This window comes from Eubalaena glacialis, chromosome 6 (assembly GCF_028564815.1).
Source record: "Eubalaena glacialis isolate mEubGla1 chromosome 6, mEubGla1.1.hap2.+ XY, whole genome shotgun sequence".
Lineage (NCBI taxonomy): Eukaryota > Metazoa > Chordata > Mammalia > Artiodactyla > Balaenidae > Eubalaena > Eubalaena glacialis.
Window position 1 is genome coordinate 61,568,268 of NC_083721.1, and position 25,323 is coordinate 61,593,590.

Below are 25,323 nucleotides of genomic sequence, written 5' to 3' on the forward strand. Positions count from 1 at the left end.
GGTCTCCCTGGGAGTTGTAGTTCCTCTGCCCACAAAGGCTGCAGGTGTGGGGCGCCGCCGAACCACCACTCCCAGGAGGCTTTGCGCAGGCGGAACGTGTCTGCTCAGTTACCCATGGCAATGGTAGCAGTCCCTCGGCCTTGCAAACACCAAAGCTCATTTTCAATTACCTTTGCCTTTTCCTGGCGCCCGGTGATGACGCAATGCTCCCTGATTGGCTCTGCATCGGAGGCGGTGGTTCAGGGAGCCGAGAATTCTGAAAGCTGGACACGTGGTAGCGAACGGCGAGGAGCTTAAGGGGTCTCAAGCCCAAAAAAGTTGGGAGGTTTGCAGGTAAGTGCTCCCTTTCCCTGTTGGTGTGGGAGCTGCTACGCGTAAGGGGAGGCTGCTGCGAGAGAGTCGCGTCGCGTCTAGATGCTTCCTGGTTGTGTTGCGGTAACTGTGATTGTACTCGCGCCATGTCTCTTTCATTTTTCTGGGTCTCCTGGTGGATCCTGGCTTCTATAAATCCATATTCTCCCAAATCGTGTGAGCCTCACCGCATCTCAGAGAGAAAAGTGTCTCCTTTCGACCGGGCTCTGCTTAAAGGTCAAGTTTCCGTGTGCAAGTTTTTTCTAGACTCCCCAGGATGCTTGGGAGGGTTGGACCGATCTCGAACACCTGATCTAAGCGCTTCGCGAGGTCTGGGGCCCCTGGAGACGGCCCATGGAGTGAAGCTAAATCCATCGTTATTGACTGAGCCTAGGTGTTCCCGGGGACAGTCCATGCTGGGATATGTAGGTTTATAAGGCAGGGTAGAGATTTAGACCCAGCTACTTTGTAGTTGTATGACCTTACGCAACTTGTTTAATAACTCTCGGACCCTCGATTTACTCATCTTTAAAATGGGAGCTATAGTACCTAAATCATTAAAGTGTGGTACCCATTAAAAAATCAATGTATGTAGAGAACTCTGCCAGGAAACGTAAACTGAAATAGACTTGAGATTTGTCAAAAAGATCAGGGAAGCTGTGCCCTCAAGACTACTGCAGCAATCACAGGACCTGTTCTCTAACTTGAGTGTTCATCAGAAGGGTGATGGTAGATTAAATTGTGTTACATCCAAGCTATGCAATATCATGAAGTAGTTATTTTAAAGGGTAAGTTAAATTCTGTGTCTCTTCTTCAGGAAAAATATCCGTTGTGTATTCCTGGGCGAAAGCAAATTTCAGAGAAGTGCTTATAGTATAGTATATTTGCATGTTTTTAATTAAAAAACAGCCTTTCCCATACAAGTATATTTAAATGTTTGTGTGCATATATAGAAAGGTTGTAGAGGTTGGAGGATGGATAGAGGCAGAGAAGGGAAATAAAGGAAAACAAGAACAGTAATAACAGTATAGCGAAATGGAAAATATGACTGTAACATTATATCTTAACATTACAGTTAATATATAAACATTGCATGTGTTTATGGACAAGATGGGACTTCTAATAGACTACCAGCCTTTTAGAGTACAGCCTCTAAAGGCAGACTTCTATGATTTAAGTGGCTCTGCCACTTTGTAAATGGTGACTTTTTTAGCCTCAGTTTCCTCATCTGTAAAATGCCCATAATAATAGCATCTGCCTTAGATTGACATGATAGTACATAATAGTGGAGTTAACATGTGACTAACAGGACCTGATACATAGTAAACAACCAATAAATGTTGCTACTGTTGTTATTTCTTTAAATAGGTGAAACTAATTTAACTTTTATTGTGATTACTGACATATTTGGACTTACTCCTGCCATCTTATTTTGTATTTTCTGTTTTTGATGTGCTTTTTGGTCTCTTTTCCTCTTTTTTTCCCTTAAGTATTAACCAAGTTTTCTTTATCCTTCCCTGCCCCTCCCCAGCGGGTTTGGGAATTATCCATTTTCAGTAATCTTTTAATGCTTACTTAAAAATTTTTAACACGCATACTTAAAGTTTAACATTATTCATGATCTCTCTCCTCCTCCCAAATAGTGTAAGAATTTTAGAATAGTACCTCTGAATAATCTCCTCCTCATCTTCCGTTACTAGTTTCTAGAATTTGAGTCCATCATTTCTATATGTCTTTCTTAGTCAGCTCAGTGCACCATATTGTTTAGAAGTCCTTCAGACTTTTTTTGCATGCATATACAGACAGTGTACAGTGTGTGTTTGTGTGTGCATATTTATAAATATATATATGCAATTTTTCTTTTGCAAAAAATATGTTCACCTAAGCCTGCTCTTTTCCCTCAGTGTATTGTGGTCATCTTTCCATGACAGTCTGTAGAGAATCCATTAAGAAACATTAAAAAAATCCCTTTTTTCCTAAGGGAATGGAAGAAGGGGAGAAATATGTGGCAATGGAGGTATTAAGATACGTACAGTGCTGCCACAAGTGCAGGGAATCTTGGTTAGCCCTTGTAAAAGCATAGATCTACTTGTCCTTAAAGTGATTAAGAGTTTTTCCATTAACCATTATTTCCAAATGGCTCTTTAAATGGTTTTTTAAGACTTTACCAGGAAGTGAAAATGTAGATGTTTGTATATTGAGAAAAGCACAACCCCAGAAATCTTAGAAGAGACTCACAACAAGTGAAAGGGAAAAGGGTAATGATATGAAGCCAAATAAAAACCAGTTAATGTTTTGGAGACCGTTAGTTTGTTTCTTGAGAACTTTGCTTGGATCAATAGACTATATCACTCCAAAAGCATGTTTTAAAAATATGTACATGAGGGCTTCCCTGGTGGCGCAGTGGTTGGGAATCCGCCTGCCGATGCAGGGAACACGGGTTCGAGCCCTGGTCCGGAAGGATCCCACATGCCGCGGAGCAGCTGGGCCCATGCGCCACAACTACTGAGCCTGTGCTCTAGAGCCCGCGAGCCACAACTGCTGAGGCCCGTGTGCCTGGAGCCCGTGCTCTGCAACAGGAGAGGCCACCGCAATGAGAGGCCCGTGCACCGCAGCGAGGAGTGGCCCCTGCTCACCACAACTAGAGAAAGCCCACGCGCAGCAGTGAAGACTCAATGCAGCCAAAAATTAAAAAAAAAAAAAATGTACATGAATATGTATATGTGTGTATATATTATATTCACATTACTCCATAATAAAAACTTTTTGTGTTCAAGCCCCTAGAAAAAAGGTGCAATTATAAAAACACTAACCACAAATTGATCAGTAATGAGGAAAGGAGAAAGCTGGGTTCAAAGCTGGACAAAGTTGCATGTTATTTTTTAAATGTTGATTTCCAGCTAAAGTACATTCTCTGATGCTTTCCTCAGATTTCTTAATATTTGCATTCATCCTCACAATACACAGAATCACCAGTAACAATTTATCTATTACAATACTTTTCTTTAGACACATTTGTCTACTTTTCCTTGCTTATACTTTTTCCTTTGATGTCGTGTCCATTTACTGTGATTAGGATAGAACTCTTAAGAAACCCCAAACAGCAGAATGTGAGTACATAGCATCAGAGTCCCATACTGTGGAGAGAACCAAGTGGGTATTTCTCTCCAGCTGACCTAGTGGGTTCAGTACACTAAGCTAAGGATTTTCAATTTCATCCTTAAAGTTATGGAGATTAAACTTTTGTGCATTGTATCACAGGAGGACCCATCTCTGCATCTAAGAGCATGGTGGCTGAGGCCCTCTAGAACTACAAAGGACCTGTAATGACAGACCTTGGGTTAAGAATGAAGGAAGCTATTTCTTCGATTGAGGAAAGAGTGGGAAGAGGAGATATGCATATACAGACATTGTATTACTCTCACTTCAAAGATGTAATCAAAAGCTCAGGCCTCTTGGCAGAGACCTGGGTTCTAGACTAAGTCTGATTAATCTTGCTTAGCCTCAGATTTGTTATTGTGGAACGGCAGAGGGGATGATGAAGTTCATGAGGAGCTCTCAGTTTGGCGTCTCTGGTAGTAATGGTCAGACTTAACTATTTTCAGCATTTCTAAAGTCTGATGGCAATCATACATTACCTGGGATGTTAAACAGAGGTTTACTAAAGCACTGCGGTTTGTTGTTTTTACCTGGAATTGAGTTAACTTGACATGGAAAAGCACATTATCTCATGCTTGTCAGCAGCTTTGATTGTCAATCTTTTATGTTATTTATTAATAAACTGGAAAAATGAAAGGAGGGTTTGATGGGGAGAGATAATAATAAAAATTGGTAGCATTCTAGAATCCTAAACTTCATTTTTCACACATCCTAGTTTTATCCTATGAAGGCTCTTCCTACTTTTATATGGATTTAATTTAAAATACAACTCGTGTGTACATTTAAACTCTTTACAAAACTTAAGCAGCTCAGATGAGACAGAATTTTTGGAGTAAGGGGAGGAACCAGCAAATTCTTCTCTCTAGGCCTTTCTGAAAACACGCGGGACAATGCAGTTTCTTCCATTCTCAGATGTATGTGAGGGTAGTAAGCGCTAAGTTGTTGCAGTATTAGTAATCTTGGTCCATTAAATTTTCATTAGTTCTTATTTATGTTTCAGAAACCTATTGTTCCATATTTGTTTCTCAATAAGTGATTTATTAGTGATTCTAATAGTCAGAATAATAGGGTTGATTCATTAACTTTGAAGTGAATTTCTTACTTTCGTGCGTCCCCCGCTTCAGTTCTCTAGAACTTACTTAGATTGCAAAATACATTCTTTAACTTTGCTACAAATGGCTTCCAAGCTCTGTTAGTTTAAAAGATATTTATCACTTGAAACCAGAAGGTTATGTGTATTATTTGATAAATCAATAAGGAGTATGAGGGACTTCCCTGGTGGTCCAGTGGTAAAGAATCCACCTTACAATGCAGGGGACGCAGGTTCGATCCCTAGTCAGGGAACTAAGATCCCTCAAGCCTCTGTACCACAACTACTGAGCTCGCACACCTCAATGAGAGAGGCTGTGGGATGCCCACGTGCTCTGAACCCCGTGAGCCACAACTGGAGAAAACCCGCACGCCACAACTAGAGAGAAGCCCGCGCGCCACAAGGAAAGATCCCACATGCCTCAACGAAGATCCCGCGTGCCGCAACTAAGACCCGATGCAGCCAAAAGTAAATAAAATAAATAAATAAATAATAAATAAATCTTTTTTTAAAAAAGGAATATGATTGTATAAACTAATGACTCTTCTTTTGTATTGTATTTTCTATATTACCTTCTCATTAGCCTGTAATTATATTTATTTTTTTGGTATAAACTTTCTTTTATTTTAGCAGTTTTAATGTGTAATAGCATGGCTTTAAAAAAATAGCTTTTATATTACCCTTTGTTAAAACATAATAACTTTTTTCTCTTAACACTCTTCATTTCTGTGGGTTCCAGTGAGACATTTTATCTTTGTGATAACTTGAAATAATGAAGGTAGAGTCACAGAAAATTGACCAGCCTTTCCCCAAATACTTATACTATTTTTTATAATTCATGTTTAACATGAAATCACTTATTGAACCATATGGAAAGTAGTTATTCTTTTTTCTAAAATTCAAAAGACTGTTAACTATTTTATTTCAATATAAAAATTTATAACTCCCAAAAAAGTAATATTTGCATTCCTGAATATTTTTTAACTAATGATAAATAATGCTTATTTATTTGGTAACATCTTAAACAATGGTTGACTTTCAGCGTGTGGTTTAGTATAATGCTTAAGAGGATAGGATCTAAGGTTGGAATCTCTCAGAGAGCTGTATTAATTTATCTATTAATAAAACTGGGCCTAGCCTAACTGGCAAAAATTCCAGAGGGTATGGTATCAATACTTGCTGCAGAGACGCTGGTATATCAAAATGCTGGATATCCAGTGACATTTTGCAAATGATCTGCCATGCCTGGTTACTAAGTTTTACAGGGCATTTAAAGAAGTGGGGCCCAGGATTTGCTTCACTGAATAATAATTAATTAACACAGTCCAACAAAGTAATTGACCATGTTTTCTGATTTTTTTCCCTGTGTATCTGTGGAATTTAGAAAGTATATCTTTTTTGTTAATCAAATATTTTTCCTTCCCAATTATAAGAGTAATGCAACGTTGCTTACGAATTGCATGGATGCGCCACACAGTTTCTCACCTCTATTTGGACACCGTATAAGAACAAAGTTGGAGAATAATCCCACCTCTCTGACATAACCTCTGTGTATCTTTTGATGTATGTTCTTCCATATATTTTAATAAACAGCAGAATGCTGTTTTGGAATCTGTTTTCTTCATTTAATTACATATTAGGAAAAATTGCTATGTTGCCTAGTATTCTCTCAAATTAGAGAAAGAAAAAAAATGGATCAAATCAGTAATCAGTATTTCCTAAGCAGTATGACCTTTCTCTATACACATTTTCATGGCTGAGAGCAATCCTTGGCTTCACAGTGCTCTTTCCATGATTAGTCTTTACTTCTGTCCTTCTGTTTGTTTGATTTCCATCAGCTCGGACAAAATTTCCATGACTGAATTTAAATGTGGTTGATGTCATCATATTGTGCTGGGACTTTGGGGAAGGTGTCTTATTCTCTCTGTGTCTTTTCCCATTCCCCTATTCCTGATATCTAAAAAAATCCTAGACTGGAAGTAATAACAAACATGCTATCATTTTTTTTTTTTTTTGTAGTTTGCTTGGAAAAATGTTTAGCTTTTAGATGTCATGGAACTCCTTCTGAATGTAATGTACTTTTCTTATCAGGACCTAGAGGAACCCCTTAGGATGAAGCTAAGTCTTACCAAGGTGGTTAATGGCTGTCGCCTAGGAAAAATAAAAAACCTAGGCAAAACAGGGGACTGCACCATGGACATTCCAGGCTGCCTTCTGTACACCAAGACTGGCTCTGCCCCACACCTGACCCATCACACGCTGCATAAAATCCACGGGGTTCCTGCCATGGCTCAGCTTACACTGTCATCACTGTAAGTATGAGACCTGATCGTTCACATGTCAACCCTGGCAGCAGCTTGGTTACCTTAATAAGGTGTGGTAAAGAGGAAGACTTTTTTGCTTACGTGCAAAATTTGTAGGTTTTTTAGAATGAAATCAGAAGAGAGATATCAAATATTATACATCATCTGGCCCTAATCTGGAATCATGGGCCAGACCTACATGATAGAGCTGCTTCACTTTTCCATACCGCCCTCATTGCCACTGCTCCCAGGGGTGACAGGGCCTGGAATGCTCTATGAGGGCTAAACTTGGAACCTAGGGGCTGTCTTCACGCACCAGCCTCAAAGTTTTCTCTGTCTCTGCACATGTTCTACTCTAGGGAAACAACTAATGGAGTGAGATCATTTTGTGTAATGTACATACTGACCTCATCCCTAATTGAAGAATCTGCTATAAGATCAAATAACTCTGTAAGACTGTGTAAATAACAGTGATTTTAAAGGGACAAGGGAAAGAAGAAAATCTAGATATTCTGAGGCCATTGCTCTTTGCCAGTTTCTCCTCTCACAGAACCACTTGCAAATTGAAGAGCTTTGCTCTGGCTAATGAACCCAACCTAATGAGTGGGGACTCTTGAATAATGGTGTACTTGGTTGTTTGAGACTACATTTACTGTCACGTAGCTTGTTTGGGTGAGAAGAGGGTTTCAGTTGTTGCATAGAGTATCTGTAGAATGATTCATTATTATGTTACATAGTTTTCTGTTTGCTTGCAGGGCAGAACATCATGAAGTCTTGGCAGAATATAAGGAAGGAGTTGGAAAGTTTATAGGTAAAAATTAATCAAGTTATTTGTGTGTGCCTTGTGGTGTATTAATTTGGAGGTTGGAGATGCTGTTTATTCTTTGATCCTTCATTCATACATTTATTTATTCATTAATTTAATAAGCATTTAATCTAAGAACCAGGAACCCCTATGGGGATTCAAAGATGAGTGGGAAACAATTGCTGCCCTCATGAAACTCAGAGCCTAGTTGGGGTAAAGATAAACAGGTAATTCTAGTAGAGTGTGGTGACTACATTTGCAGGATCAGGTGTAGATACATGTATCATGAGAGCCCAGAGGAAGGAACACATAACCTGCTGTTGGGTCCATGTGGAAGGAGGTCAGAATAAAGGAAGGATTCTTGACAAAGAAGATGAGGGGGCGCCTTAGCTGGGTCAAGGAGGAGTAGGAGTTAGCCAGGTCAGGAGGTGGGTGCAGTGGTGGTGGGAGACAGGTGTGGGCAGACACTCCAGGCAAAGAGCAAAGACCTAGAGGTGAAGGACTGCATGGGACACACCTAAGATCCAAAGCGGGCTTGTCATGTTTGAGCCTAAAACATAAGGCAGAGGATGAAGAGTTTATATTCAGCTATATTCTGATATGTGAATATTATCTTCTGTTCCAGAAATAGGATTTTGAATGCTGATATATGTGTCCATTTATTTATAGGAAAAGCTTAGCAGGGACAGCCAGAGAACCAATTCTTCTGTAGACCATTTTCTTTTGAAGCTTTTTCCCAATATCTAGGACTCACTTAAATGAATGAAGATCCTGCTTCCATTGGTTATTCAGTCCTCTGCTTCTGAGGGAAACTGCATGATGACTTGGTTGTCACAAGGGCCTGTGTTTCAGTAGAGGAATTTATATAATATCGTTTTCCTTGATCTGAGACCAATTTTAATAACCAGCTTTAAAGTATACAAGCGTATAATTAAGTGAAAATAGCTAATATGAGCTTTCTAGAGATAATTGTAATAATTGAAATTGTAGACAATAAGATGGAGAACTGCAGAGATTTTTGTTTGCTTTATATTTTTGGTCTTTTTTCAGCAAAATTCAATTTTTTTTCTTATGAAAATGCAGCATATGAAATTTAAGTACATATGGCTTAGTAAACTTTTTTTGGATTTTTTTTTTAAACAACTATCTTTTTGATTAAAGAACCTAAGAAACTGGCATCTTGAGTAAATGAAACTTATTGAAAATGAGATCCATTTGCAATGTCCTGCAGCTTTTCTATAATTCTGCCCCTAGGGACCCATGGTGTGGGCTGGATCTATTATTAATAAGATTACCTATTGACTGTATAATTTCATCTTTCCAGTAGCTAGTTCCCCTTGGATAGTGCCTAGAATGACCATACTTGATATTAAATTCTTCAAAGCAAATCAAGTAGGGTCAACATATCATTAAACACTTTCATCGTATCATACTTCAGGTTATACCTTTCTTTTGTAGCAACTCACTATGTCTTTAGACATGAACCTTTACGTTTAATTCTTCTTTTAGGTTAGTAGGTTTCAAAGTAATCTTTTCATTCATGTTGACAGGCCTCCTACAATTCTAAGATAAAGTATGAGCAATTTATTGTGTTTTAGACTTGCTTTATCCAGCAGTACACATTATGAAGCTGCTCTCTGTTACAACACAGTGTAATTGTTGATGTAAGTGCTCTCAAGGGTTCTTTTTTTATGTTTATACAGGCATGCCAGAATCACTCTTGTACTGCTCCCTGCATGATCCAGTCAGCCCTTGCCCAGCTGGTTATGTAACAAATAAGGTATGTTCTCAGAAGGTCCTCCAAGGCTGAAGGTTTTTCTCAGGAAGTCAGCCTATGGGATCTCTCAGATGCAAGGATCCCACTGCTTGGGATGCTGACCCATTCCAGACCCCTTTATGCCTTCTCTTTATTTCTACGACTATAGTGGGATGGTGTGGTTTATAGGAGTTAGAGTGGGGCAGCCCAAGGATGAGGTTAAGGTAAGGACTGTATCCTCAGCTTTTTCATTGTTGCCAAAAATTTGGGAGTAGAGAAAGGTCAAGTACATGCCAAAAAAAGAAATTGCTATGATGGTAGAAAACAATAGTCTTTTGATACCATGCTTTATTTGAAGTTTTAACAACCTCAGGAATAGTGGGGAAAGTTGCTGATGAGTGTTATCACATGTATAACTATATATAGTAGAATCTCAGTATAATACTGCTGTTTAGAACAGAATTTGAAAAAGCCGGAGATTTTAGCTAGTGAAAAACAGTATTCAAAGGACTTCCTTAAAAGTTTTAACCTGAGATATGGCCCCATTGCATTGTCCCTGAGGACAGCATTCTGGAAAAGCTTTAGTATATATTGCCACTTTACAAACACAGTTACTTTTCCTGCACCCACTTTATTGATACCAACAATATCTATTAATCTTACCTAAGATAACTATTTTAAATTTGTCTTCTGTTTTACACTTCTTTTCATTTTGTAATTTGAATTCAAAAGAAAATATTTTGACCTCGGTTGTCTCTTCCATTTATAAGGGAGAAAGGATTCATTTAAACAGTGTTCTTATGCCAGAATAAAAAGATTGTATGTGGCCCCGCATTTATGTCCATCTCTTCTAAGAAGAGAGATGCTGTAGGGAAAGGAATAACCAAAGGAACATATAGAGATTCTTGTGTACTATGGGATTTATGTCTTTGCACATATTTCTGTATCTAACTCAATCTAGTAAACACTTATTAAACATTAATAATGTGTGAGGCCCCAGACTGTGCGTTTGGGGCACAACCATGAATTCGGATACTCTAGTCAGACATATATACAATGGTGTGATAAGGGCTATCTTTTCTTTTTCTTTCTATTTTCTTTGTTTGTTTATTTATGGCTGTGTTGGGTCTTCGTTGCTGCGCACGGGCTCTCTCTAGTTGCAGCGAGCAGGGGCTACTCTTCGTTGTGGTGCGCGGGCTTCTCATTGCAGTGGCTTCTCCTGTTGCAGAGCACGGGCTCTAGGCACGCGGGCTTCAGTAGTTGTGGCTCACGGGCTCTAGAGCGCAGGCTCAGTAGTTGTGGCGCACGGGCTTAGTTGCTCCGCGGCATGTGGGATCTTCCTGGACCAGGGATCAAACCCATGTCGCCTGCATTGGCAGGTGGATTCTTAACCACTGCACCACCAGGGAAGCCCCAGGGCCATCTTTTCTATGAAAAAAATAAATACAAATTGCTGAAAGAGCTTATAAGAGTGAGCAATTGATTATGCCTAGTAACGTTTGGGGAACACAATAGAGTAGATGGTATTTGAACTCTCATGTCTTGAATAGTATTTTACCAGGCAGAGAAGTAGGGGAAGGCCATTTCAGTCAAAAGGAACAATGTGATCAAAGACAGAAGAATTAAAGTCTATGGTGTATTCAGAAACAGCAGGGGGCGGAGGAGAATGGAAGACTGGGCTTCTGGAAAAGTAATTATAGAATTCTGAGTGCTAACTCAGAAGTTGGCTTGTGTGGCCATTGAAAGACTTTATCGGAGTCCCTCTGAGCTATCAGGTCCTTAGAGAATTTGGAATATAGTATAGGAAACCTCTTTACCCACCGTGTCTAGGATATTGAATTGCCACCCTCTCTCCATCTGTAAAGAAGAATTGAGTTCAGGATTGCTTTGCTCATTTTATTATTTTCTTTTTCTTTGCATGTTACTCTTCCTAATCCCTCATCGTCTTGTCCCATGGCAGTCAGTGTCTGTGTGGGGTGTTGGAGGACGAGTGGAAATGACTGCCTCCAAGTTCATGGCAATTCAGCAGGCCCTTCAGCCAGACTGGTTCCAGTGCCTTTCAGATGGAGAGGCAACTTGTGATGAAACCACTTCCATAAAAAGAGCCAGAAAGTCTGTGGACCGATCGCTTCTATTCCTGGATAATTGTCTGAAGCTACAGGAAGAGTCAGAGGTAAAGCTGTGCCCCTCGCCACTCCTTTCTCTTAGAAACTCTCGCTAATTTACATTCCATGTTACCACCCTTTCTGCTCCTCCTTCTTCTCTGTTCCTCATTTCTTGGTCTCTTACTCTCACCTGATTTTTTTCCTGATTATTTTATTGCTCTTTAGGATTCTGTCTTAGGCTCTCTTTTCACCCCTCACTATTTGTTCTCCCCAGGCAGCTCCCCTTAGTTTTAATTGCTGAAAATTCTAAAATTGTGTGTGTAATGGAGATCGCTCTACTTAGCTTCAGAATTACATAAACACAGGCCTTTGCTGGGTTCTGTCACTAGAGTATTCCTCATGTGCACCTCAAACTCAGAGATAACCAAACTCGGTATCTCCCCTCCTCACACCTGCTCTTCCTTTGGCTCTCCCTCAATACTCTGTCTCCCTTTGTGGCAGCCCCCAGCTCCTCAGCCCAGAGATTTGAGTCTTTCAAGACCCCTTTTAATATCCAAGTAATATTCAGTTTTTCACTCCACCTTGGTACCAGTTCCCTAAGTAAGTCTGGAATGTGCCCCTCCCCACCCTTCTTATCTCCTTAAGGCACAGTAAACTCATCATCTCATGAGCTAGGGAAGATGAAGCTGTAGCAGTGAATAAAGGATCTTTTTTTTTTTTTTTTAATTTAATTTTGGCTGCGTTGGGTCTTTGTTGTTGCACGCGGGCTTTCTCTAGTTGCAGCGAGCGGGGGCTACTCTTTGTTGCTGTACACGGGCTTCTCATTGTGGTGGCTTCTCTTGTTGTGGAGCACGGGCTCTAGGCATCATGCAGGCTTCAGGAGTTGTGGTTGTGGCTCATGGGCTCTAGAGCACAGGCTCAGTAGTTGTGGCGCACGGGCTTCATTGCTCCGCGGCACGTGGGATCTTCCCGGACCAGGGATCAAACCCGTGTACCCTGCGTTGGCAGGCGGACTCTCAACCATTGCACCACCAGGGAAGTCCCTGAATAAAGGATCTTGACAGCAGAGTTAATAAAGCTGGAAAAGGAAGGGTTCATTAGGAGAGAGCAGAGGATGTGGGAGAACAGGAGATACGATCAGAGGAGAAGCTTTCAGTGTCTGATCATTTATGTAGAGTAATCCTGAGCAACAAGTGGGCCCCACTATGACAAAAGCACACGGAGTTTCAAAAACATCATTACTTTGAGTTTACCAATAAAAAATATAATTTGGCTAATCAAGTTAATATACATGAAATAATTAGAGGATGCTTACTTGTCGTTCTTAATAGAACTCTCAGTATGTGCAATTAGGGTCCAGCGTGGGACCATTGCTGTGGGTCTGCATTGTTAGCTCTGCGAACAGTTGTTTGCTGGCAATTGTTTTGAGCCAGTAATTATCCTCGTAGGATAAGTAATGTTTGGATGAGGAGAAAGGAGGACAGGGCGTGTGACGGAGCATGATTATTAGATGAGCCTCAAATCCCTCTTCTGTGTTAAGTCAGCCTGACCATTTCACATTATTTCTGTGTGTTGGTCAAATGCAGGGGTCCCTCTCTGTACGCCTTATGCTTACGCTATTGTCTTGACATGATTATTGGTAGTGTCCCCTTTTACTTTTAAATGTGTCCCATTTTAGACAATAAATTATATGGTTATACGTCTTACACCTGTGAAAATGAATTTCCCAGGTGGGGCTGTACCAGTCACGGAAAGGGGCAGGCCGTGTAACCGTCTGCTTTGTATGTCTGCATACATCTTTTCCTCTTCCTGTGATTTCTTCCCCTCTTATTCACTGGCTCCTCTTACTCTGAATGCCCTTAAATACTGAAGCTCCCCAAGGTTCTGTTGTTGGCTTTCTTTCCTTCTCCATGTATTCCCTAGGCCAGGGATGGCAGATGAGTTTCATCTCAAGGTGCTTGGAGCTGCGTCCAGGTGCAGCGGGGTGAGGGCGGTCTGCTGGCTGGCTGTGTCTGCCATGGCAGCAGGTGTGGGGAGTGGCAGCACTGTGTCAAGCACCTACCGTTCTCTCTAGGCTGGGCAGTCACACTCTATATACATATCCCTGACTTTCGGTCCGTATGTTCAGTGGCTGATACCTCAAACCCAGAATGCACAAAAGAGAATAATCATCTGGCCTCCGCCTCCACTGTTTTCTTAGGATTCCCTGTCTTTGCTCTTCTCGTCATCTCCCTGGACTTCTGAAATTGGAGCCAGGAGTCATCCTAGATTTTTGTCTTCATCCTCTCCCCAGGCAACTCATCGGTCAGGTTGAGTTGATTGTACCTCCTGATGAGCTTTCAAATCCTCTCTCTCCTCTTCACCCCACCGCCACTGCCTTAGTCCAGGTCTTCTTCGTCTTTCCCTGGATGATTAAAGTCGTCTCCTACTACCCCATCCTACCCTCACCCTCATTCATTCTCCACGCAGCAGCTGAAGTGCCCTTTCTGGAGGAGTGGTCTGACTGTGTTCCTGATTGTGTTCCTCCTGCTTAAACCAAAAAGCAAAATTCCCTCTTTATAGCCTTCCAGGCTCCCTCCCCATCCCTCTCTTCCACCAGAGACCCACTGTTGATTGGTGTTTTTCCTTGCAAACCTTATTTTTTACAGTTCCATACACATAACTATTACATATATGCATGCCTCTATGTGGTTTTTGTTACATGAATATAATCATCTATTCAAAAATTCGCTTGTTTTTGTTTAACGATATCTTGAAAGTCTTTTCCTGTCAATGTATATGTTAATATATGTTCTGCTTTCTTTTTAAAACAGCTATATAGGAAGCCTACTATGAACATATTATATTGATACTTTACTTAAGCCTTTACTCTATTGATGGATGTTTAGCATGTTTCCAGTTTTTCATTATTCTAAACATCTTTCGCAAATAAACCTTGGTGCATATGAATGGATATATTTGTAGGAGATATTCTTAGAAGTGGAATTATAGGATATATAAAGAGAAAAGCATTGACGTTTTGATAAGTGTTATCTACTTGCCCTCCCAAGAGGCTGAACTAATTTTTATTCTCTCTAGTTATCAGGGTATATAAGTGCCATTTCTCTAACACTTTTACCTCTGCTATGTTGCTATCTGTCTTTTAACTTTTTTGTCGGTGTGATGGGCAAAAATGGTATCGAATTATTTCCAGTTTTCATTTCCTTACTTTTGAGGTTTAGTAAGCTCTCCGGATATGTACGGGGCATTCACATTTGTTTTTCTGAAGTTCATAGTCACATATTTGCCTAGATTTCTATGGGGTTGTCATTTCCTTAGAGGATTTGTTGGAGCTTTACCTATGGTGTAGACATTTATCTGTTCCTCCAAAGAATAAGTTCCCCTTTGTCTTTGTTGATAGTATATTTCACTAGGGAATTTTTAATGTTTTTGTACTCAAATATGTCTGCCTTTTCCTGTAAGCTTTAGCTTGCTTTGAAAGGCCTTCCTTATCTCAAGACTATAAAAATATTCAACCTATTCTTCTAATACTTGTATAAGTATATTTTTTATGTTTAGATCTTAGGGCCGTCTGGAATTTATTTTTGAGGATGGGGTACAGTAGTAATTTTTGTTTTATCTTTTTCCAAATGGACAGTCAGTTGTCCCAGCCAAACAGTTTTACAGTTCCTAAAGTTATTTCTAACTAAGAGATTTAGAAGTAACCTAAGGTAGACCAGGATAGCCATTTATAGAAATTAAAACTGTTGCTTTTGTTCTTTTCCTCTTATACCTGCTTGGTGTGTGGTTAATTTAATCTAAGCTAAAGCCTGATTAACTATGTTGATTGCCTCAGCTTCTCTTCAGTCTTTTCTTCCCTTTTTGAGTGGCTTTCAAATTGTGTTCTTTGGAGCCCTAAGGGTTCTTAGGAAGGCGGTAAGGCTCATTTAAACAAAGGTCTCCACTACTAGAAACAGTTAAAAGCGTTCGATCCTTTCTCACCTTAGGTCCTCCAGAAAAGTATGATCATTGGAGTGATTGAAGGTGGAGATGTGATGGAGGAGAGGCTGAGGTCAGCACGAGAGACAGCCAAGCGGCCTGTAGCTGGCTTCCTTCTGGATGGCTTTCAAGGGACTCCAACAACCCTGGAGACTAGACTGCACTTGCTGTCATCAGTCACTGCGGAGCTACCGGAGCACAAACCGAGGCTAGTGTTCAGTTAGGGTGCAGGCTGAGCCTGGTGGGCTGCAGAGCAGGGGTGCTGCCGAATGTGTGGTATGCAGTCTGTACATGGGTGTGTCTTTTGATGTTTTGATTACGTTCTTTCTGGGCTGAGTCTGCTGAAGCAGACTGTGGAGGAAGTTTCCATCAAGGCTGTCTTGCCTTTGATTTCAGAATGTAGACCAGAGGACACTGCCATGTGAATTAGTTTATTTGATCCTCATTATAAGTGAGGGCAAGTGTTATACTGGTTCCCCTCATTCTTGTGCCAATTGTAAATATTGTTCTTTATTCACTATAACCTGGTGCCTGGGGACAGATATAAAGTCATGTGGAACCCTGGCCTTAAGCAAGGAAAGTTGAGGACAGACCTGGGATGCCTAGTGGAATGAAGATGGGTTCTGTCAATAAGGACCTTTAAGAAGTTCTTAGATTTGAGGCAGGTAGTGAGTGGTATTATTTTTTGAAATCAAGGTCACTGGCAACCCTAGTGGGGTTGGTTCTTTCCATCAATCACAGGATTCATTATGTGCTGGAGAGAACAGTGATCTGCAAGATTCAAAGCTAAAAATCCCCAAGTTTCTGAGTATAGCCAATGTCTTATTAGACTATCCAAATTTTTTCTTTTTTTTTTTTTAAAACTGTAGTCTTTTATCCCATTTGGTATGAATATGCATGCTTTTTTCCTACAGATATATTAAGAGGTTTGATTATGGGGTGCTGCTTTATACCCCTTGGGCTGCTGGATATGTATATGTAATTTTACTACTCTTTAAAAAATCCAGGTATAGCTAGCAGTTAAGTATATGAATCTTATGTATACCCTGCTGAATTTTTATTCGTATATATGCTTGTGTAAACACCAGCCAGAACAAGATATTGCCATCACCCCAGCCAGCATTCCCCCCGCCCCCCCCGCCAGCCCCAGTGTTATCCCAGCTCTCTGTGTTCATTGCTTTCCCTCCTGTGCTTATTTCATTCTGGTGCAGATGATAGTTCAGCACTAGTATTTCTAGTCATTTTCTGGACTTCTTTTGAGTTAAGTGCTCACAGATGTCTGTTACTGGATTTGAAAGCTGGGATTGTTTTTCTTTCTATAAGTGTGTAGAAATGCCAGCTTCAGTTGGAGAGGAGTTCTAAAACATGACATTACTTGAAGGAAACTGTAGTCAGAAAAACCAGCATATATTTAAGGGTTCTGGTTGTTTAATATTACATAAGCCTTTTTTTGGACTTCTTTTAGAAATCAGGGAGTCTATAAGCTTTTCTCTGCCAGTGTGTAAAAGGGACTATGAGTAGAAAAACAAACATAAAAAATAGCAGCCAGCCAGCCCTCGTCTAGTGCATTTCCCCATCTTGTTTTAGTGGCAAAACCTGGTTGAATGTTATTAACACTCTCAGAATTCATTACCCATTGCCTCTGGAAATACCATCTCATTCTACCACGCAGACATTTTATTAATGGAGAAAATAGAAAGAGGCATAAAGAAAGCTGACTAGATTCTTAGAGCCTATGGGCAGAGTTGAAATTCCAAGAGCAAGAATTGCTTCGTAAGTGAACCTATGAAGAATACAGTAGATAAAAATGTCTTTCTTGAAGCAATTATGAAAAAGAATTATAAGCAAAATACAGTTAAAACATGGAAGAGTATTTGAAAGGGAAATAAAGCACACAGCTTTGCACTAAAAAAATCTTATGTAGCGGTTAGAAAGACTACAAAGTTCAGTCTGAGACTACGGAGGTTATTTCAGAAGGGATGAGAAGGGAAGGAAAACTAACCTTTGTTAAGCTTCTCTTTGGGGCAGAAACTACACTTTGTGCTTTTGCGAATATGTCATTAATCCTTACAACCAGTCTGTGAGGTATGTATTCTTGCTCTTGTTTTTAAAATGAGAAAACTAAAACTCAGAAAGGTTAAGAAACCTTCCCAAAGTAACACAGCAAGTAAATAAATGGCAGAGCTGGGATTCTGGTCCAGGTCTCTCTGCCTCCAAAGCTCTATGTTCTTTCCATACACCTCCTTATCTGCTGCCTGCCACGCTAACCATGATTTTTATTATTATTACTGTTAATGCCCTCTGGAAAGACTCTCTGATTTCATTCCTGGCATTGTTCTTATGTCACTGTTCGTATTATTGTCACAGGCTCATCTGCGGTGTTAGCCAGCCAGATGAGGTGCTCGAGTGTATTGAAAGAGGAGTGGACTTATTTGAGAGTTTTTTCCCTTATCAAGCAACAGAGCGGGGATGTGCCCTGACCTTCAGCTTTGATTACCAGCCGAATCCTGAAGAGACATGTAGGTCTTTTGAAGTTAATCTCTGTGTTACCCTTAAATTCTCTCTATTTCCTATCAATTTTTGCCTTGAGTTACAAGCCAGAAATGTGTACATACTATAAAGCCAGCCTTTTATAAAACTATGTCTTTGTGTCTTATCTGTCCACCCTGGCACGTTGGCACACAAAACCAGGCACTTAATACTATACACATAGCTCATCAATGTTAGGAAGTGATTTTGTAGTGAGCAGAACCAAGAAAAACAAAACCTCTTCTATTAACAACCTGAAAAAAGAGCATTCAGAGTGAATAGTGATGAAAATCTAAGAAAAGAAAACCTTTGAACTGCTTGGTAAAAGTTAATTTGTTTTTTCACAAAAGAGTTCTTGTCTGCTTTTTGCAAACCCCATGCTATTAATATACAGGGAGTCTCATCCCCTCTGATCCTAGTGTTACTTTTGCTTTTTTGGTTTTTTATACATACTGAGATGTGAAAGCTGTTTTCCTCTGCTAATGGTGCTTTGAAGCACTGCCATTTTCTTTTATTGTTTAGTTATTCAGAAGTCAAGAAAATCAGTTTCAGATTCTAACATCTAACTGGCAGTAGAAAAGGAACCAGGATACAGACTTTGGGTTGGGGTCCCTTGAAGTGTCTGCACAGTGTTTCAGGAGAATGTTGTGTGCCTGGTCTTCCGTCTGGCCTTCAGAGTGTGCTTTCCGTTCTCTCCTCCTGCCCTCTGTTGAACTCTTGCTCTATCACCGCCAACCTTATATTTGAGTAGGGCCAGAGACTTCTTTAAGGGTTCATTTTATTCCCCACAAGTGATGAAAATTTCATTCAGAATATGTTACACTCCTATAAAGCAACTTAAGCATTAATCTAAATGGAATTAGTCCTAGAAACAAAATCAATCAAGTTGATCAAATTCTTATACAGAGGAGGTCAATTTTACTGTCTTTTAGACAGACTAGAACGTAATGTATATGGGTAGGCATACCATAAACAATTTATACATGTTCGTGACTTCATTTACAAGTGAAATTATCTCTGCCAGGACATAGGTGACTGATAGTCATTCTGTACCGTGAATATGCAAAACTCTACAAAGAACATGATATTGAATTCTCTGGAACAAACACGTTCCTTTTGGGCCAGAGAAAGCCAAATTTCTTTATGATTGGGAAAACTGAGTTTGAACATTTTTATGCAAGTATTATGAATCACATTTGTGTACGTGTGTATAGTAAATTGAGGCTTTTTGCCAATTACAAAGTGAAAATTCCAAAGGAATAAGTTGCATAATGTAGGCAGCAATTCCCCCTAGTAACACCAGTTACTATGCAAAGAGCCAGCTGCTCTGAAGAGAGGCAAGTAGATAAGTATTTCTGGTGTTTCTCTTGCAATTCCAGGAATGTTCTTTCTTAAAGCAAAGAGTTCAAGGGAACAACTCAAGTCCCCATTTAACCCTGGATTATCTGAGCTCCCTGGAAGGCCAGAGTCTCCATACAGAATACATAAATTAAAACCATATTCTACTTTTAATCTGTTTGGAACATAGGCAGTTACAAAGCCCAATTAATTTGCATGTACATTATGATAAGACATAACTCCAACACACAGGCACACACATTTATTCTTTCACACACACACACCCCAGCTGGTTTTTTAAAATCATTCCTTGGCAGTAAGATTATAAAATATATACTTGTAACTACTATTCACTTAGACATAGTTGAATCTCCAAGTTTTGATACTATAGATAATAGGTCATTGATCATCTTGTTACATATTGCTTTTTTTTTCTTGTGCTATTTCCTCCGGATAAGTTCTGAGGGGTGGAATTACAGGGTCAAAGGGCATGAAATAGTAACTAAAATAAAATTCTCCCAATGGCCACTCTTTATCTGATCTTCATTCAAGACTTTTTGTTGGTTTGTCCTTTAGTATTGCAACAAAATGGGACACAGGAAGAAGTAAAATATGTGGATCAAACAAAGAAAAGTAAAACAACCAGTTGCAACCAAGAAATGACATCATTTGAAATTAATCTGAAGGAAAAAAAGTAAGGAATTTTTTTTTAAGTATGGATTTTGATTTCTGACTTTTTAATTTCAGTCTGTTTTGAAAGTTTATATAACTGTTCCCTTTTCAGTTCATGACTTCATAAAATATTTATAGTTGGATATTGTTTGGGCCTTCTCAAATTCAGTGCCAGCAGTACTCTTTTTTTTGCAGATGAATTTGTGTACTTTGTCTTGTCAGAAAACTGAGGCTAGATAACTGTTGTTTTAGAAGAGCTGTCAGAAAAATTAGACCAGATCCATTGTTTGGTGTTCTTTACTCCTTATGATTACTTTACATAATAACAGTGTAAAATAAGGATTTCAAGATAAAATATTATAACAAAGTTTTTAAATTTTAAGGAATTTAAGCCATCTTGGTTATATACAGATTATAAATCTTAAATAAAATATTTGCCTCTGTAAAGACTGAACTAAGATATCTTATAACTTTGTATTTGGCCAAAAGTGGAAATAATCAGTGAACCAGTGAGCCGGTTTTCTGTGAACTTGGTATACTCACTTTAATGCTGGGGTGTTTTTGGTCTTACGTAAAGGGACATTTTAGGGACTCAGACTTATTTATGTCTATCTAGTAACAGTACAGACTTGAAAATTTATGAAAGAATATGAAATTCCTAGTTCTTATTTCTATAGTGATTTCTTGATTGTAGGTCTGTAATGGTGATGTTTATCACATTTGACTTCTTGAAAAATAACCAAGGAGATTCATTTCCATTTTTAAAAAGCTAGGGTAATATAAATGGTTACTACTAAAATTCACTTTACATTATAGATATAATTGGAAACTGCGGTATTTTTATCATCAGCACTAGAAGTTTTGGAGATTTGGCATTCAGATTGTAGCCTTGCTTGTGACTGTGTGACCTTGGTCAAGTCATTTAACTTCTTTTTAATAGCTGATAGAAGGTAGCACGTATATAGTGCTTAGCATGTACCTAGCAGTGTCCTTTACTATATTAACTTATTTAATTCTTGTAACAACTCTATTAGGTAGGCACTGTTACTACCTTATTACATTTCAGATGAGAAAACAAAGACACAGAGGGAGGTTAAGTGACTTTCCCAAGTGAGTTGTGAGCCAGGAACCGACCCCAGGCATTGTAGCTCCATAGCCCTCCCTCTTAAACCCCTTGGCAGTCTTCACTGGTAAAGTGACAGGAAAAATGCCTATCTCAGGCTTCCCTGGTGGTGCAGTGGCTGGGAGTCTGCCTGCTAGTGCGGGGGACGCGGGTTCGGGCCCTGGTCCGGGAGGATCCCACGTGCCATGGAGCGGCTGGGCCCGTGCTCCCCAACTGCTGGGGCCTGCGCACCTAGAGCCCGTTCTCCAAAACGAGAGGGGCTGCCGCGGTGAGAGGCCCGCGCACCGCGGCGAGGAGTGGCCCCCTCTCGCCGCAGCTAGAGAAGGACCGCGTGCAGCAACGAAGACCCAATGCAGCCAAAAATAAATAAATTTATTAAAAAAAAAAAAAATGCCTATCTCCATGGGTGGCTGCAGAGATTAAATGAGACAGTATATATAAAAGTTTTTTATAAACTGCAAAAAGCTATGCAAGTAAAAGGTCATATCATCTCTTCTAATATTAGCTCTGGTGGCAAGTGGGAGAAAAGTGTCATTCATCAGAACAGTGTCTCCTAACATTTTTGTGTGCCTTTACAGTGTGACTAACCCTGCTCAGCAGGAGGGAGCGAGCACGTGACTCTTCTGCCGCTCCTTGGGAAGCCTCAGTCTAGGAGGCTGTATCCCTCTGAGGAAGACTCCTGAGTCTCCTGGCCCATTGTACTCTCCGTTAACTTTTGACCACATTGCCGTCTTAAGCAGGTGCCTGGCACTACGTTTGCCAGTTGTGTTACTAACTATTGGTTACGTGCCAGCAGAATAGGTTAGTCTAGGTTGTCGAGGTCTTGTTTTCCTCACTTTCCGGAATATCGTTGTAACTTCCTTTCTCAGGTACCAGGAGGACTTTGATCCGCTCGTGAGGGGGTGTCCCTGTTACTGCTGTAAGAATCACACTCGTGCGTACATCCACCATCTGCTGGTGACCAACGAGCTGTTGGCTGGCGTCCTGCTTATGATGCACAACTTTGAACACTACTTTGGATTTTTCCAGGCCATCCGGGAAGCACTAAAAAGTGACCGACTGGCACAGTTGAAAGAGCTCATCCACAGGCAAGCATCTTGAGACCTGGTACGCATAATCTGACTCTTCACGTTGAGCCTGCACCACGGTTGTAATGTGGGAAGAAGAGAGCAGGAAGTGATCTTCACTTTAATCACTTATATTTGAGAATGAAGTCTACTCAAATAAGGAACATCTGTACTGTACTCTGCCCACCTGAGGCTAAAGAGACTTCTTCTTTAGAGTCAGACTGAAATGACCTAGAATGACCTAGATTGATCAGAAAGAATTGAAACCTGACCTTGAATATTTCTGCGCTAACCCTTTTAGTCAACAGAGATTCGTTTAGTCAAAGATAAAAGCTTTAGATGTGAAGGGACAGCCTTGAAGTGGGGATGATGAGAATCTGAGGGTTCACTGAGTTGGATTGGAGCTTGAAGGGAGTTGATTGGTCATGAGTAGCATGACCTCTGTGGACACATGCCTGTTGACCAAGAAGGAATTTGTCTGATTCAAGAGTTTTCTTCATTTTAATCCTTATATTCTCAGGGGTCTCTTTTGGACACTTGGCCTTCCAAGCTGTCCTGGCAGTGCAATCAACCAGAAATGACTCTTGTGATTTAACCACGCTCACATCTCCATGGAATGTGGAGCTCACACATTGCTCCAATGGCCAGTTGGCCCAGGGCACACTCTTCGTTTGACCCTATGGTCTTTCTGTGACTTGTCTCACTAGAGTCAGCACAGTTGCCTATTAGGAGCTGAAAGTTTGCCTAGCTGCTTTCATCTGGTCGTACAGATCCACTGTGGTCTGCCTTTTAGTCTCATTAAGAGTCGAACCACATAATAACTGGAGCTACGTCACCTGGAGAGATTCAGTCACCGTGTGTTCACTTGGACGGAGCCCTGGCCTGCCAGTTAGAGGATTGGGTTTCAGTTCTACTAAACTATGACACTTGGGCAAATCACTTAACCTCTCCGTGCCTGTTTCCTCCTGAACAAATGGGGACAGGCAAAGTGAATAGTACTAAACGAATTTCTAAGGTTCCATCTAGCTCTAATATTTGGGGAACAAGAAGTTTTAGATTGGAACCATAGCTTTATGTGTATCCTTGTTTATTGATCACTATTGGCCTGATAAAAAATGCAGTGGTGCCAGGAGTCAGGCAACAGTAGAGATATTTGAGAGCCTAAACAGGTTTAGCCTGTAGATTTTAAAGTGGTTGGTAAATTGGCATCAGCAGGTCCTGAGGCTGGGAAGACCTTCGCTGATCACCTCTCATTCTCTGAATTTTTTTCTGCTCTTGTCAAAGGAATGACATTCATGTTGATAGTGTGACAGGTGATTTTTATTTTCTTTGTGCTTTTCTATATTTGTCCAGTTTTCTATAAGAATACACATACATGCACGTTTCACACATAGTTTTTATAAAAACAGCAGAACCAAAAAGATGCCTTTGTTTTGTTTGTAGGGGTATAAAATATATTTGTTTTACATTCTTGTGCTACATTTTTCTATTTGTTCATTTTAGTGGGCATTACTGAACCTTGTTTTTAATTATTATGTGGTTACTATATTTTTATATGTAGGGTGCCCATCTATACTGTTTTCTTTTATTAGTGGTTTGAGAACGTCCATGAATTCCAAAGCTCATGAATTCCAGAATTCATGGATATTCTTACAACCTCTCCTCCAATTAATGGCAAGGATACTTATGAAAGACAGAGTTTCTGTCCTCAAGAATCTGCTTGTTTTGGGCTTCCCTGGTGGCGCAGTGGTTAAGAATCCACCTGCCAATGCAGGGGACACGGGTTCGAGCCCTGGTCCGGGAAGATCCCACATGCCGCGGAGCAACTAAGCACGTGCACCACAACTACTGAGCCTGCGTGCTGCAACTACTGAAGCCCGTGCACCGAGAGCCTGTGCTCCGCAACAAGAGAAGCCGTCGCAGTGAGAAGCCTGTGCACCTCAACGAAGAGCAGCCCCTGCTCAACGCAACTAGAGAAAGCCTGCGCGCAGCAACGAAGACCCAATGCAGCCAAAAATAAATAAATAAATAAATAAATAAAATTTATTTAAAAAAAAAATCTGCTTGTTTTGAAATATATTGGATTGGAGTTGTTCATATGTTTATAACTCCTGTTCAGTGCCAAACCCATTGTTGGAGGAGTATTAATAAATATCCCAGAATCCATATAAAATTTATGAGTTTTATTTGTGTTCAAAACTGAAAATTCTGTCCAACTTTGTCCATTTTTCTGGGTCTTTTTCTTATTAGCACATTTGAAAAAAATGTTCCTTTCCTTTAATGTAAATCTATTAAGGTCAATAGCCAATAAACATTTTTAATTAAAAAAATATACTAGTCTGGTTTCCTGTAAATAGTAATGAGTCTATTAAACAAAACGTTAAATTTCCATGGTACCAGAAATGCTCTCCATTAGAAAAGAATTTTTCAGCACCTATTCCATCTATAGTCATTGTTTTAAGTGCACTCACACTAAATGCAGAATCCAAGAAAGAGATTCAGGGAGGCACCTGTCTTTTTACATTATATAATCAAGGGCCTTAAGGCTATGCTAGCACATAATAAAAAAATAATAATAGCCACAATCTATGGAGTACTTTTACTGTGCCAGGCACCTTAGTAAATGCTTTCCACACATATCTCATTGACTCTTAGAGCATGGCTGTGAGGTGTTGATACTATTATTCCTAGCCTGAGTTTCGGGAAGGTTGAGTAGCCTGCCTGAGGGCCTACCAGGAATTTCTGGAAGGTTGAGTAGTTTGCCTAAGGACCTACCACTAGTCAGCTCCCAGGTTAGACTTGGCGCCATCTGACTAAAACCCAACAGTTAACCATTGCACTAGCTTCTTCCTGGTGGCTTACTCCTGAGTTGAAGGGGCTATGAGCAGTGAGGACTGAAGAGATGGGCCTTCTGGCCCCGAGGTGCGGGCTGCTTCTGGAGCTTTGCTGCAGCTCAGTCCTGGTTCCCACTCCTCCACTGGAGACTAGCTGGCCCTGGCCTGTGTGGCCCCTGGTACCATGTTGGCACCTGTAGGTCTGTAGGTGCT

The 25,323-nt window shown here is 40.2% G+C and overlaps 1 protein-coding gene across 4 annotated transcripts; it reads left to right on the forward strand.

Annotated features, from left to right (window-relative positions):
- Positions 1–246: 246 nt before the first annotated feature.
- On the forward strand, positions 247–24,541 carry QTRT2 (queuine tRNA-ribosyltransferase accessory subunit 2). Of its 4 annotated transcripts, none has more exons than XM_061193103.1 (9): positions 247–333; positions 6,692–6,912; positions 7,659–7,714; positions 9,412–9,488; positions 11,425–11,637; positions 15,556–15,755; positions 17,915–18,066; positions 19,991–20,108; positions 23,869–24,541. In XM_061193103.1, exons 2-9 carry the CDS (start codon positions 6,713–6,715, stop codon positions 24,104–24,106), a joined length of 1,254 nt encoding a protein of 417 aa, XP_061049086.1. In that variant the 5' UTR covers positions 247–333; positions 6,692–6,712; the 3' UTR covers positions 24,107–24,541. The 4 variants fall into 4 exon arrangements, with proteins under 4 accessions (XP_061049086.1, XP_061049084.1, XP_061049087.1 ...); XM_061193101.1 differs by lacking the exon at positions 247–333 and adding an exon at positions 5,012–5,068; XM_061193104.1 differs by lacking the exons at positions 247–333; positions 23,869–24,541 and adding exons at positions 5,012–5,068; positions 22,239–23,724.
- The last annotated feature ends 782 nt before the right edge of the window (positions 24,542–25,323 follow it).

Coding starts and splice junctions, on each gene's coding strand:
- QTRT2 (XM_061193101.1), top strand. Junction 11,638..15,555: donor AGCTACAGGAAGAGTCAGAG/GTAAAGCTGTGC, acceptor TTCTCACCTTAG/GTCCTCCAGAAAAGTATGAT. Junction 20,109..23,868: donor ATTAATCTGAAGGAAAAAAA/GTAAGGAATTTT, acceptor TTCTTTTATTAG/TGGTTTGAGAACGTCCATGA.